Consider the following 14,571-nt stretch of genomic DNA (forward strand, 5'->3'; position numbering starts at 1 on the left):
TGTGTTCTGAGTATTGGAATTTTTAAGTATTCTTTATTGAAATTATGTTGGAGATTTAGTGTTTTTCAGTTGTATTGCAAATCCCCCTAGGGCAGGGGTGGGCAAACTTTTTGGCCTGAGGGCCACATCGGGTTTCCAAAATTATATGGAGGGCTGGTTAGGGGAGGCTGTGCCTCCCCAAACAGCCAGGCGTGGCCCAGCCCCCGCCCCCTATCCGACCCCCCCTGCTTCTTGCCCCCTGACTGACCCCCAGGACTCCTGCCCCATCCACCCGCCCATCCCCTGACCGCCCCTGGAATCCCTGCCCCCTGCTGCTCCATCCAACCCCCCCCTCTTCCTGACTGCCCCCCTGGGACCGCTCCCCCCATTCAACCCCCCCGTTCCCTGCCCTCTGACCGCCCCAACCCCTATCCATGCCCTTGACCACCCCCCTGTACTCCCCTGCCCTCTATCCAGCCCCCCCTGCTCCCTGCCCCCTTACCGTGCTGCCTGGAGCACCGGTGGCTGGCAGCACTACAGCCACGCCGCCCAGAGCACCAGGACAGGCAGCCGTACCGCCCGGCTGGAGCCAGGCCCACTGCTGTGCAGCACAGAGCACCGGGTCAGGCCGCGGCTCTGCAGCTGCGCTGCCCAGCAGGAGCTTGCAGCCCTGCTGCCCAGAGCATTTCACCGGCGGTGTAGTGAGCTGAGGCTGCGGGGGAGAGGGGACAGCTGGGGAGGGGTTGGGAGCTAGCTTCCCAGGCCAGGAGCTGGGTAGGAGGGTCCCGCGGGCCGTAGTTTGCCCACCTCTGTCCTAGGGAAATGGTCATTCTGTATGTCAACCTTTGAGTGAATTCCTTAGATCTAGAGCTGATCAAAAATCAGAACTTCTGTCCTGGGGCAAATTCTCAGATTTCAAAATATGGCTTTGTCCTGATTTGGGATGGAAAGTCAAAATATCAGAATTTTCTTGCAAAATGAAAATATTTTGTTTCTATCTTATTGAAATGTTTAATTGTATTGGAACTGATCAATTCAAAATGAAGCGCTTCTACCTTATGGAAATGAAACATTTTGATAATTTCCTGTTGAAAATTTTGATGAAATTGATATGTTCTGGCAAAACAATTTAATTTCACTGAATCAGCATTTTCTAACAGAAAATATTTCCACCATCTTATTTAAATTTAATATTTCCATAGAAAAACCAGTGAAGAAATATGTAAAGTTTTATATTGTGAAGAGTGACCTGCAGGAGGAATTTTGGAAATTATTGTTGCAGGCATTGGAATAGTAATAAACATCTTAGTATTGGGCTGCTTTATAGATCCTGGCTTCATAAAGCAAAATGACTTTAATGGGGCTACACTCATTAAAATCAGTTGTAGATCTGGATTACATGCCTGCAAATTTGCCTTGGCATTAGGATAATGTAGCAGATTATAATCGACAATAAATTTAATAAAATGTGTTACTGGGTTCAGCTATATGAACCTTCTTGTAGCTGTTTTTTTAAAATAAATAATTATTCATATTGCAGATGGATCTAGAATATGTAGAATCCCAAGCGAATAAGTGAATTGGATTATTTTTTATGACTCCTGATTGCTAAGAAAGTAATTCTCTGATATCGGAAGACTAAGTAAGAATGATCCATCTGTGAAAGATAATTATGTCTTATTACAGTCATGGTAACGAAAGCATAATACAAATGCATTTTCTTTAGATCAGAGGATAGGGTAAAAGATTTTGGGGGTGGGGCATAGGAAGCATTTAAAAAAATTTAGAGGAAAAATAGCCACTTAAGAAAAACAAATCAATAAATAATAACACTAAATAAGGGATGTCATAAATTGCCACAGTGTATGAAAACTGAGGGAGGAAATAAGACAAAAAAGTAATCTGCAACAAGTCAGAGGCGTGTTTTCTGCACAAAGTAGACATTTTACTTCATAAGACTTTGACTGTTGTGTGTTTGTCTTGTGAGGGGAAGAAATTGTTTATAGGATTTCCAATTGTAACATCTCATATCAAGTTTTCCTTTAACTATATGTGCTAAATCTTTTAAGCATTATAAAGAAATAATGTTTAAATAAAATTATTTAAATACTCAAATGCCACAACAGCAACGTTTGACTATCTCATTGCTGCCTAGAATTAGGCAAATGACAAAACTGGAAAAAAGAGGCTAAACACAATGCTACAGTTCAACCATGATCATTCTCTTTTGCAGACAAGCCAACGTTTTATGCAGTCTTTGCTTTTTTTATATAACAATTACAAAATTTGTTTCTTGAACGCAGGCCCCTCCATATTCAGTCCTTTTTTCTTCCTCTGTCATCTTTTTCTTCTATCACCTCATAGTCTCCTTTTGCCTTCACTGCCAAATTTCTATTGCCCTCTGTCTGAGTCTCAAGCTCTCACCTTTCCATATCGTCCTTTTCTAGCTCTTGGTTAAAGTTAATGGAAAGACTCTCATTGACTTCAGTGGGCTTTGGATCAGGCCCTAAATTTTCGCTACTGGGCTAGTTTAGTGCATCTTCTACAAGAGTAGTGCTTTAATATGTGCCTACTCCAGCAAGCTCCTCACAAAACTGGAGACCATCTGTAGAAGTGGGCTGGGTGGGGTTCAATAGGGCATCTTCTGGTCAACAGCGGCTAAGGGACTCCACAAGACTGTCCCGGAAAAGAGCTCCAGGGCTTCTCTCAGGGGCATGAGGGGACTTTGGAAGAATGAAGAGCATGTGCATTTGTGCCACAAATTGTGCCTCCAGTGACTACCAAATGTGCATGAGTTTTTATAGTAGTTCCATGCTTTAATAGCATAAGATTTGTGCCTGTCTAGCAAAGCTTTTTCTCCTATCTTGTGAACATTTACTGTATCATTGTTCTGTGCGTTTTTTTCCCCTTTATTTTTTTATCTTTCTCCAATTATACTTCATTTCAGACCACTAGAATTGGTTGTATAGCCGTTATCTTGTGGGCACCCAAGTTGGGCACCTTAGAGAGAAGGAAACTGAATTCTAACCATGAGGGAAGCAAAGCAGGAGCTGAAGGTAGTAGCTTGAGTATTTGGTCAAAGCAAGATGGGGAGCTGGGCTTCTCCTCCCCAGAAGGTGCTCGGAGGAAGCTACCATACACCAGTTTGGGTATGGGGAGAACCAAAAGACCTGGGTGAAAACAACCTTAGTTACAAACCCTTTCGGCCTTCATGCTGATAGACATGAAACAGCTTTTGTGCAGATGGGGAAATTCTTTACATTTTGAATTGTGAATCCCTGAAGAAAATTCATAGATATTAAAGCCAGAAAGGACAATTCTGACCATCTTGTCTGACCTCCTGCATAACGCAGGCCAGGGAAATCACCTTGTAATTCCCTCACTGAGCCTAGTAGCTTGTGGGTGAAAGTAAAAAATGATTTGAAGGCGATCATTTTGATTTTTGTAAGTACAGGAAGAAAACCAAGGATGATGCATTTAATCAATTTTACAGTGTAGAAAATGTACAACTCCTGCTACTCTTTCAACTAAAAAAATTCCTTCGTTAAAGCTTTAGGTATTATGTGGTTGTAAGAACAATACAGGATACAGGCTCAGTACTCCTCTCAGAATTAGAAGCCAATTAATTCAAAAAAAATGTGTTGATTATAGTACTGCTACATGCACTTAATGGGGGAATGGTAATTGTCATTATTTTGTTAAAGTGAAGACACATGACTCTTCTTTAGCAAAATCTGGAGCATGCATATAACATCATAATAACTGAGGCAGTGGTGAGGCAGAACCAGGAAATTGTTAGTTGGTAAATGTAAGACCATAGGATTTAAAAAAACAAGGATAACAAAATTGTGTGTCTTTAACTAGAGAGAGCAGTGGAAGAGATGCTATTTCCTCTAAGCAGCTCTTTGATGAAACACATGCCACAGTACTTCCCACAGTTGGAAGACTGTGGTATTTATTAACAGTGACCTAGATTGGAGGAGACAATAAAAGCTGTTGCCGGGAAGAACAGATTGACTGCCATTCTGATCTGGATAATAAACAGCTGAAATATGGACAGTGTATGAAAGTTTACTAACACAGCTTTACACAAAGACCTACAGTTTGAGCGAGGAGGTGACATTACTGCAATGAACTCATTTTGAACTGCGGTTTAGTTTGGAATTTACCGATGTTTACGTTCAGCCATTTGATTTTATATGGACATCTATTGTTTTGTTTGAGCATGTATCAAATCAGGAGGATATGGCCTGACTAGATTTTTAAGTAAATTAATATGTAAACCTGTCAAAAAATAGATGTTTGTTTATTTAAAATGTTGCTCACTGGGATAGCTGCATGAGATACACATCTTTTTCCCATGAAAGTTCTGGTAGGAAATGGCCCTAGACTGTTATTTTTACAGTAGAACCTTAGAGTTACGAACACCTCGGGAATGGAGATGGTTCGTAGCTCTGAAATGTTTGTAACTCTGAACAAAACATTACGGTTGTTCTTTCAAAAGTTTACAACTGAACATTGACTTAATACAGCTTTGAAACTTTACTATGCAGAAGAAAAATGCTGCTTTCCCTTTATTTTTTTAGTAGATTACATTTAACACAGTACTGTACTGTATATTTGCTTTTTTTTTTTTTTTTTTTTTTGTCTCTGCTGCTGCCTGACTGCATATTTCTGGTTCCAAATGAGGTGTGTGGTTGACTGGTCAGTTTGTAACTCTGGTGTTCGTAACTCTGAGGTTCTACTGTATCTTACTTCATGGCAGTACAAACAGTACCATTTGGGCCATAGGCGCCGACTCCGTGGGTGCTCCGGGGTTGGAGCACCCACGGGGAAAAATTGGTGGGTGCTCTGCACCCACTGGCAGCTCCCCGCCCTCCCTTCCCCAGCTCACCTCTGCCTCCGCCGCCTCCCCTGAGCGCACCAGGCTTCGCTTCTCCCCCTAGCTCCCAGCGCTTTCCGCCGCGAAACAGCTGTTTAGCAGCAGCAAGCGCTGGGAGGGAGGGGGGAGGAGGGGGAACGCGGTGCGCTCAGGGAAGAGGTGGGGCCGGGGCGCAGATTTGGGGAAGGGGTCCAATAGGGGCAGGGAGGGGGCAGAGTTGGGGCGGAGACTTTGGGGAAGGGGTTGGAATGGGGAGGGGGTGGGGGCGGGGGCAGGTGGGGCCGGGGGCAGGGTTCAGCACCCACAAGCGCCGGGAAAAGTTGGTGCCTGTGATTTGGGCTACTCCATCTTAAATAGATGACACATCTATTGTTCATTAACATGGCTTTTTATGGGATTGAAACTTGCATAATTCCTACGAATGTGGGTTCCCTCTGGTCTTCTGTGAAGTTTTCTTTGTTTTGAGGGCTGCTGTTGTAGGTAGGACCCTACCAAATTCATGGCCATGAAACTCGCATCATGGACCGTGAAATCTGCTCTTTTGTGTGCTTTTACCCTACACGATACAGATTTCACTGGGGGGAGACCAATGTTTATCAAATTGGGGGTCCTAACCCAAAAGGAAGGTGCAGGAGGGTAACAAGATTATTTTAGGGGGGTTGCGGTATTGCTACGCTTACTTCTGCGGCGCCTTCAGAGCTGGGCGGCCAGAGGGCAGTCCCAGCTCTGCAGGCAGCAGAGCAGAAGTAAGGGGGCAATATCATACCATGCCATCCTTACTTCTGCGCTGCTCTGCCTTCAGAGCTGGGATCCCGGCCAGCAGCCTCCGCTCTTCAGCTGCCCGGCTCAGAAGGCAGTGCCGCCGCCAGCAGCAGCACAGATGTAAGGGTAGCAGTACCGCAACCCCCCTTAAAATAACCTTATGACCCCCCCACTCCCAAGTCCTTTTTGGGTCAGGACCCCTACAATTACAACATGGTGAAATTTCAGATTTAAATAGCTGAAATCATGACATGTATGATTTTTAAAGTCCTATGACTATGAAATTGACCAAAATGGACTGTGCATTTGGTAGGGCGCTAATTATGGGTTCATCATTTGTCATTTGGCTAGTAAAGTAGCTCTTAGTGCATTTTGCAGGATGTATTATATTCTTTTAACTTTTAGATACAAAATATAAACCCAAATCCTAGGGTGGAAAAACCAGGCACTCTGACAGTTGGTTTCATTATCCTTATCGCTTTAAATAAGTGCTGTTGAGCTGAAAATATTAAAGAAACAATGTGAAAATGTTAAGTGAAAATATCTCCTATACTTACGTTAGTGGAATGGAACTAGTGAAAAATTTTATTCCAAGAATGACCTCTCATCCAATCAGCCATTCACTTATTTTCATCTCCTCTTTTTGCTTTCCCTTAACTAGGAAAGGTAATTAAAGTTCCTTTGGGCTTCAAAGTTTGCTGAGGACGTTGTTTTAACAGGCGTCATGGCGTTGTAGAGATTCTTTTTTGTTTGCATGTTTTACTTACTCATTAGAGTTTCTAGGGGAGGAGCAAGGAACTTTATATTTTTAAATCAGTTTGGCAGACTTTGAACAGCTATCCTTGCATGTTATATAATTCTTATACAGATTTGAAGAGCTCATTAAAGAAAAAAACCCTGACACACTTCAGGAATATTAAATCACTTCAGATAGTGCATAGAATGTAATGTTATTAAAGCATTTCAAAATGTTAAAAGAGATTTAAAAGTGCAAGTGGCTTCAGACCCTTTGCTTGGAAAAGTGATTTAAATTGTCAAATTCATTCCAAGTTTTGAAGAGCTTTAATCTCCTAAATTGCAAAGAACTAAACTTGTTAATAATTACAAGTTTGTTTGCACTGCATACTCAGAACTCTGGACTAGATGCTCCTTTCCACTATGTAGAGGGGAGCAAACACACATCATTCATGAAGAAATGTGTTCAAGGAACTCATAAGAAGGAAAACATGTACAAGATATGGAGCCCTTTGCCAGGTAACCACAGGCAGCCTTCTTCTGTGGTGACAACCTGGGAAAGTGACCAACCAGGAGGGGGAGGTGGTGCTATGGAGTAGTCACTCTTTGCAGCATGCTCGTGTAATAACCAGCCATAACCTAGGCAGCAAATCACTGGTGTTCATTTCTGCCCCTCTGCAGCTTTACTCCACCAGAAGTACAGAAATCAACAGTAGCATAGTGACTGAGAAAGATGGCCATCCTGTTAAGGGGGCACGTGGTACCTGCTTAAGAGAGTAGTGGGTGCAGATATTCCATGGGGAAGGCCTGGCAGACATTCCACTGGAGATCTGTTTTATGAGGAGTCCGGATTCCAAATAGATCTTTGCATTCTTCATGGCTCAGTAGCTAAGCTACCCATTCCTTCTTTGTATTCATCATGCCCCTCCCGCACCATCTGGACCACCTTTTGCACTAACTTCTCCAACAGGATGTATTTTTGCAAAAGTAGAGGAGTAAGCATAACAGTTAAAAACTAAATGTGTATTCTGTTTATGCTTCCAAACTGTTTAAACTGTTTACAATTTAAATGATAGGTTGCTCTGTTTTCTTTTTAGCAGGCATTGCATTACAGAAATTCCAAAATTGTGTGTCCTGAATAAAGCTTTTTGGGGGAGAAGGGGAAGTCCTATTTAGAAAGGAAGGAATGTTTACGCTGCAGTTAAAAAACCCTGCATCTGGCTCTGGGACCCCAGGCTCCAGCCCGAGCCTGAACGTCTACACCACAATTAAACAGCCTCTTAGTCTGAGCCCTGTGAGCTCGAGTCAGCTGGCATACACCAACCACAGGTGTTTGATTGCAGTGCAGACATAACCAAAGGACTGTCTTGTCATTAAGAGACCGGACAGAGACTGATTTCACATCTTGGCTTTGCGACGGACTTCCTGTGTGGCCTTGGACAAGTTGCTTATATCTCTGTGCCTCAGTTCCCCATCTTTAACATAGCACAATAATTCTTCCTGTCTGCCAGCCTTTGTTTGTCTTGTCTATTCAGACTATAAACTCTTCAGAGCAGGGACTGTCTCACTATGTGTTTGGACTATGTGTTTGGACAACACAATGGAATACTTAGCAGAAATGAGACTCTGATCATGTATGGGGCCTATAGACACTGCTGTAATACAAATGATGAATAATGTTACAGATTGTTCAGTGCAACAAATAAACTGACAGTTTAGCCAAGGAGTATATGACTATCTGCAGTAGTGCTTGTATTGTTACAGAAATACACATAATTACGTTTTCCAAAAGGCTATCATAACTCTATACCTATAGTAATTAAGACCCTGATGTTTATTTTCTGGCCTTTGATTTATGAAAACATTCTGATATTAAAAGTTAATGGAGGCGGGCACAAGCAGCAAGGTTCAGTTACAGAGGTAGAGTCAAATTTCCCCAAGGTTTGGTTATGATCTGAACCAAGGTTTAGGTTCAGTCCCATCTCTAAAAGTTGAATCTCAGACTATTGAATTGTTGGTCCCATCTCAGGGCCAGGTTATGCCAGCTTTATTCCAGTTGAATTGTTCCTTAATCCATCAGTAGCTCTGCTGAAGAAAATTGGATCATTGACAAAGTAAGGTACTACTCAGTCTGAGGAGGGGTGGCACAATATGGCCCATATTTTTCACCTGATTATGTCTACAATAACAGAATCCTTAAGGCTTGTTTAAAATAAAAAGTTATATAGAAAATTTATATGTATTTTGAGAACATACTTCAATACAAACATTTACTAAGGTACTGTGAATGGGAATGTATTTTGTTTTATGATAATGTTATTCCCCTTCTGTGCATAGCCCCTTTTAGTTCTCCATGACTTGTCCAACCCAAACCAGTCCAAAATAGACCCCTCAGTATCCTCTTGCCCATTCATTCTGGGGAACCAGTAGTTTCAACTGCTGCTGCTTCTCAGATTGCTGCAATTGTTGTTTCGCCTTCTCCAGCTAGGGAGAGCGGTAAAGTAGCTGCTGTAAATTAGCCTGCAGAAAACACTTATTTAGCTAGCTAGCAAATGTTGCTCAACCTTTGGACCCTAGTTGTGTCCCTCCATGACCCACTTAAATTCCACCAACTCAAGGTCTGTCCCGAAGTGCAGTCAGTAACCTCACAGCTGCTGTCAAGACAATGATCTAGCCAACTGATCAACCTGGTCACGTTGTCGACTGAATACCATAACACGTACACATTTTAGCGTGGCAGCATGGTCTAATGCAGGGTCCTCAATTGGGGGGTTGTGATGAACAGTTCCAGCAGGGTCACAACCACCCTCCCTTTCTCTGTGGCTAAAAGGGAGTGGGATCCTGAAACTTTTTCCTCTTGCAATGTGGTATCCTAGTGTGAAAAAGGTTGAGAATGGCAGAGCTAGTGGGCTAAGAGACCGCTGCTGGGAGGAATCTGAGGTCAGGTCCCCTTATTCACCAGCCATATTAGCTGGTCAGGTGCAAGTGGTGAATAAGGGACTCCATGAAAAGAGGTGAAGTAATTTACTCCTTCCCCAGGGCAAGGGAGGAGCAGAGGAGGAGTTGTGAATCTGAGTCTCATGATTCATTCTCTGGGTTGCTCCTGGAGCAGCTGAATTACACACCATGTCTAACTGAGAGCAGGTTGTATTCTCTCTCGGTCCCATCTGAGATAATATTATCGCATTTGAATTATTAGGGTTAATAATTAGTTAGTGATTGCAAAGTGCATTGAAGGAAAAATTGCTATCTGAGTTCTAAGAATTATCATGATTTTCTTTTCAATAAAACTTAGAAAAACAGATTCTGCTACACTGGGTAGCACCTTATTTGAAAAGTCTCAGCAGGATTCCCAGTGGAGTAAGATGCTTCTCAACACGAGTAAGGGTATAAGAATCTGGCCCATCAGGTTTATTTTTCTGTATATGCTCAAGAAAATAAGGGCATAGGTAGGGCACTCACAAAAAGATAAAACTCAAGACTTAGTATCTATACACTCAATTAAGTAATGCATTTTATTTTGGAAACATGAAATTTTAAAACTAACATTCATGTAGGTTAGTTATCTGTGACTTCTCCCCATATCTCCCAAATCCTACTATCCTCCTATAGACCCAGAAAGCATTTTAGATTTCTCTGACAACTTTTTTTCTCTTTTTAACTCAGAAAATGACGGTTAGTGTTTGTTTGTTTGTTTGCAGCACTCAAAAGGAGTGAATGAGATGAGCTATCTGGGTTATAGTATCTGAAGGGCTAAGTTATTCTCTTGGAGAGCCATTCTAAATGAGCCTGACTGAGATACTGGATCTGTGTGAAGAAGACTAAGGATATAATAGGATGTCAACTGAGACAGAACTTCCAGTGGCTGTTAAAACCAGCGCAAAGAAAGACTCCAAAAAGAAAGGTAGTAAGTCCACTTCTCTTTATATTTAATGAAAGACCGGTTTTCTTTTACACTTCCATTTATCGTAAGCATGCCTGATTCTGTGCTCCTTGTGCAGGTCAAACTGGTGTTAACGTCAGTAGAGTTTTGTCTGCCTAGGAAGCATCAGATCTGGTTCTTTGTGTATTCAAAAAATATCACTCTTAAAACAAATGAAACGCAGAAACACCCTAAATTACTGCATTATGCTTTATTAGTTTTCTACTTTATAAGTGTGTTGTATTTGTTTTGTTGTGCAAAATAGATAATCTAAATTCTTTACTTCATAAGTATTGGTTTAGCCACTTTTAGCAAAAACTGTTTTTATTTTGTTAGATATTCTTTTGTTGGCAAATAATTCTTCTACTTACTGTTTTGTTTGTGTCATCTTGAACCGAACAAAAGAGGTAAAATGCCCTGCTCATCCTCATAGTTTGAATCTTATGCAAGGATCTGCATAAAACACAACAGGATTCTTAAGAGAGACCACGGTGCTTATGGTGAAGGGGGTTGTGTTGGCTGCGTTATTAACCACATACAGGATATGTTCCTCCAGACTTTGCATGTATTGTGGTAAAAGCAATATTACTGAGCGGAAGGAGAAAACAAACAACAAAGAAATAATACACATAATAATTTTACATTCTATCTTACAGTTAAAATTCAGGGTCAGGTTGCAGAGCCTTTATTCACAATGGTGCATACTTACTCCTCTGTATAGCACTACTGAAGTGGGATTACTTGAGTGAGTACTTATCAATGTGAATAATAAAAAGAAGATGATCTTGAAGCAGTGATGACTAGCATGGCACTGCTTGCCTTCTTTTTTGTTCTACAAGGGTAAAAATTAGCCTCAGTTTCACTTTCTTTATACTTGAGACCCAATTTGAAACTCAAATTTTACAAGACCAGCACCCCGGCTTCAAAAACTTCTTATGGGATAGCCCAGGATAAAGTACAGATCCTGCTATTTTTGTTTGTGTTTCAGTTGCTGGAGGTTAGCCCACTGGAGGGCATTGGCACTGTGTGTTGTATGCTCTTCAAACAGAGAGATTCTCTGACTTTTTGCAAAAAGAAAAGGAGTACTTGTGGCACCTTAGAGACTAACCAATTTATCTGAGCATAAGCTTTCGTGAGCTACAGCTCACTTCATCGAATGACTTTTTGGTGATTCATCTGTACTTTTGCTTATGTAGTGATTTTTTCTGGGTGCCTTGCTCCACTAAACCTTCTTTTGGGGTAGACTTCCTACTACTGGGACCTGACCCTCAAAATCCCAGCTAGATTTGGAAGTCCACTAGGCACCTTGAATTATATGCTTTGGAAGAGAGAAGATAAATTAGACACTTTGTTATGAGAACTCTTGAGCTATTGGTCTAAATGCATAAAAGGAGATTATTAATTTAACAGACAAACATTAAACATCATGGTTTAGCTTTGGACAGATAATATTGGAGCTTTGTGGTAGCTGAGAAGGCATTATGTAGATCACAGGTTCCCAAACTTTTTTTTTTGCTATGCCCCCCTTTAGAGAGTCATATCCCATGTGGGCCCCTCTCCCCAGCCCTGTCTCCAAGCCCTCTGCTTGGCTCCCTCAGCTTCCTTGCTCTCACTCTTCCAGCTTACTGCTCCTTCGAGTAGCCCTAGCCAGCTCCTCTTTCTCCCCGGCCGCACTGCGATCCCTACCAGGCAGCACCCCGCTGACTCTACTCACTGGCTCCAGCTGCTTCCTCCATGCTGCTGCAGCCTGGACCCTGCTCCCTATGCCCCTGCCTGTTGCCACTGGCCCAGAGTCTGGGACACGTGTAGGGAGGGGTGGGGGCATGGCAGTAGCAGACACTGTGGGAGCTGGCTGGCTCTCCAGTTCCACCTCTGGGGCCTCTCCTTGTGTGCCGGCTGCTGGACAACTGTGCACAACCCATTGCTGGCAAACCTATGATGTCGATGTAAAAAGGTCCCCTCCCTTGCCAAGATGTACAGCTGAAAGTAGAGCTGGTCAAATTATTCATTACTAACAATATTTATTTTCTCTTGGCAATGAATTCCACATCTCCTAATCTCTTTGTTTAATATTCACCGAATATGGTTCAGGCAAACACAAATTTTGTCATATGGGTTGTTTACATACTGTGATTGCTCTATTTTTGGTTTGTGATTGGTAATTTAAGTCACATGGTGTTGCTTCTGCTCCATAAATCAGTTGGTGAAACTTTTGAAAATAACAAATAATTCTCTTAGGGATTGAGCTTTTGGATGAGTAATTTGTGCCAACATTCATGCAACTTTCCAGATTCACAAACATCTTCACAAATCTTCAGGGGCTGAATACTTTGTAGTCTTATCCCCACAAATGTAAGTGAACAGGACGCACTGCCATTACTGATGAGAATATTCATGAAATATGTTGTATATTCTGTGACCAGCTCTAGCAGGAGTTACCCTTCTATCCGTCATGGAGAAGTGGCTGAAAAGTGATCAGTGTACAGCAGTAAAACATCTCCAGAATTAATCATTTTCTGTATTGAATGTATAAGTCTGACTGCTTTGAATAACAGCCAGCAAGCTGCTGGGGTCACAGTAGAATAGGTTTTTCGGACAGGCTATGTATAAAATTCAGGTAATGTATTAGCTGTTCAAATCCTAGGTCGGGAAAGTGAGAAGAAACTTGATTTGTTCATTACTTTTCATTGGTTCATGTCACATCATGTATATCTCAGCAAATGAGCCCTAACCTAGAACAGTGTGATATGATGGACATTTGGAAAAATCTGTGTTTTTCAGGTTCATTAACTGACATCAGAGGGGGAGTAGCAAGTGAACAACCTGAAGTTATGTTTGTAGACACTGAGTTCAGTTATCCAATGGAAATGACTATTCTGAAGAAATAAGTCTTTGCTTTATAAAGACTCCAGTGACTCTGTGTTTATTGTTTTGACAGCTGCTTCCATTTAAAAGCAGAGATGTGCGTCTTTCACAATATAATCTGATATTCTAATGCATACAAGACAACCTACAATATTGTGTTGAGCAAGTATGTACCTGTAAACTCCAGATCTTTACAGGACAGACTTTCCATTGGTGTATTGCGTATTTTTAGATCTATACTGACTGAAAGAGAATAAGCATGGGTTAGGCTAAATTGTCTTCCCAGTTGTACCATAGGTTATCCCTGCGTTTTTAGCTAGACCACTGAAACCATCTTTGGCTCAGTTTCTCAATCTCTATAAAAGTGATAATATTTCTGGATTTCAAAGGAGTATTGTGAAGCATAATTCGTGAATGTTTGTAAGACACATGGAGATCCTCAGGTGGAAGGTGCTACAGGAGTGCAAAATATTGTCATTAACTAGGTGAAAAAAGATGAAAACATGGTTATTAAGTTGATATTGCCAACCCATTTTGGGTATTGCATAGCTGTTTTCTGCAAATTGATTGAATAACATGAATACCAAAATTAGAATTTGAATAGCAGTTTTATGTATATTATATATATTTTAATCAGATGAGGTACATGCTGACCACCTAAATCAGAGTGCCTCCTTAGTACTTTTTGAATTTCTCAGAAATGTGGATGTTTCAGAACTAGGTTTTTTTGTGATTCCCAGTGGGGAAAAAGATAAATAAAACTGGGTATGGATTTAAATGCTCTGTCTGTGATTGATACTGGTAATGACTTGATTGGCGATAATAAATTGACAGCTTAGTTTTTAACTTGATTTACATACTGGACAAAAAAGTTACTCTAAATAGCTGGTATTAACAGTAGTCTGATTATGCCAATACAAGAAATTCTACAATGTTATTTTGATGTATAGAACTAGGTGAAATTTTTCGACTAAACAATTTTCCTGCTGAAAAATGGAGTTTCATCAAAAAAGAAAATGAGAGTGTCATTTAAAATTAAACTTGTCTATGGAAAACTTTTGAAATGAAACAAAATGAAAATGTGAGGAATCGCTAACAAATTTAGTCTTTAAGGTGCCAGTGGACTCCTTGTTGTTTTTATGGATACAGACTAACACGGCTACTCCCGATACTTGCCTCATACAAGGTGATCCTGGAAAAAGGGTGGTAGTGACATGTAAAGAGGCACATAAAATGCAAGTACAATTTATTGTCTTGGGCTTGCAGTACAGTTTATCATGGGCTTACTCATTTGCAGGAGTTCATGATGCCCACATTCTGCAAGGCACTGACAGCCTATTCCATGTATGCACTTAAGGCACTATAAAAAGAATTTATTAATAAGAGTATTTAAAGATTTTAAATAATATAGGACCAGCCTAGCTCA

At 41.2% G+C, this 14,571-nt stretch overlaps 1 protein-coding gene across 11 annotated transcripts in view; it reads left to right on the forward strand.

Moving 5' to 3' along the window:
- Positions 1–14,571, forward strand: part of DAB1 (DAB adaptor protein 1) — a 665,352-nt gene that overhangs the window by 480,124 nt on the left and 170,657 nt on the right. For 10 of the 11 annotated variants that reach the window (XM_074961667.1, XM_074961662.1, XM_074961656.1 and 7 more), the window contains one exon: positions 10,060–10,262. The exons of the other annotated variant lie outside the window; for it this stretch is intronic. In XM_074961667.1, coding sequence (XP_074817768.1) covers positions 10,196–10,262 — 67 coding nt within the window. In that variant the 5' untranslated portion in view covers positions 10,060–10,195. The remainder of the gene's footprint in view (positions 1–10,059; positions 10,263–14,571) is intronic. 11 annotated transcript variants of the gene reach the window in all.

This window comes from Natator depressus, chromosome 8 (assembly GCF_965152275.1).
Source record: "Natator depressus isolate rNatDep1 chromosome 8, rNatDep2.hap1, whole genome shotgun sequence".
NCBI classification, from domain to species: Eukaryota; Metazoa; Chordata; order Testudines; family Cheloniidae; genus Natator; species Natator depressus.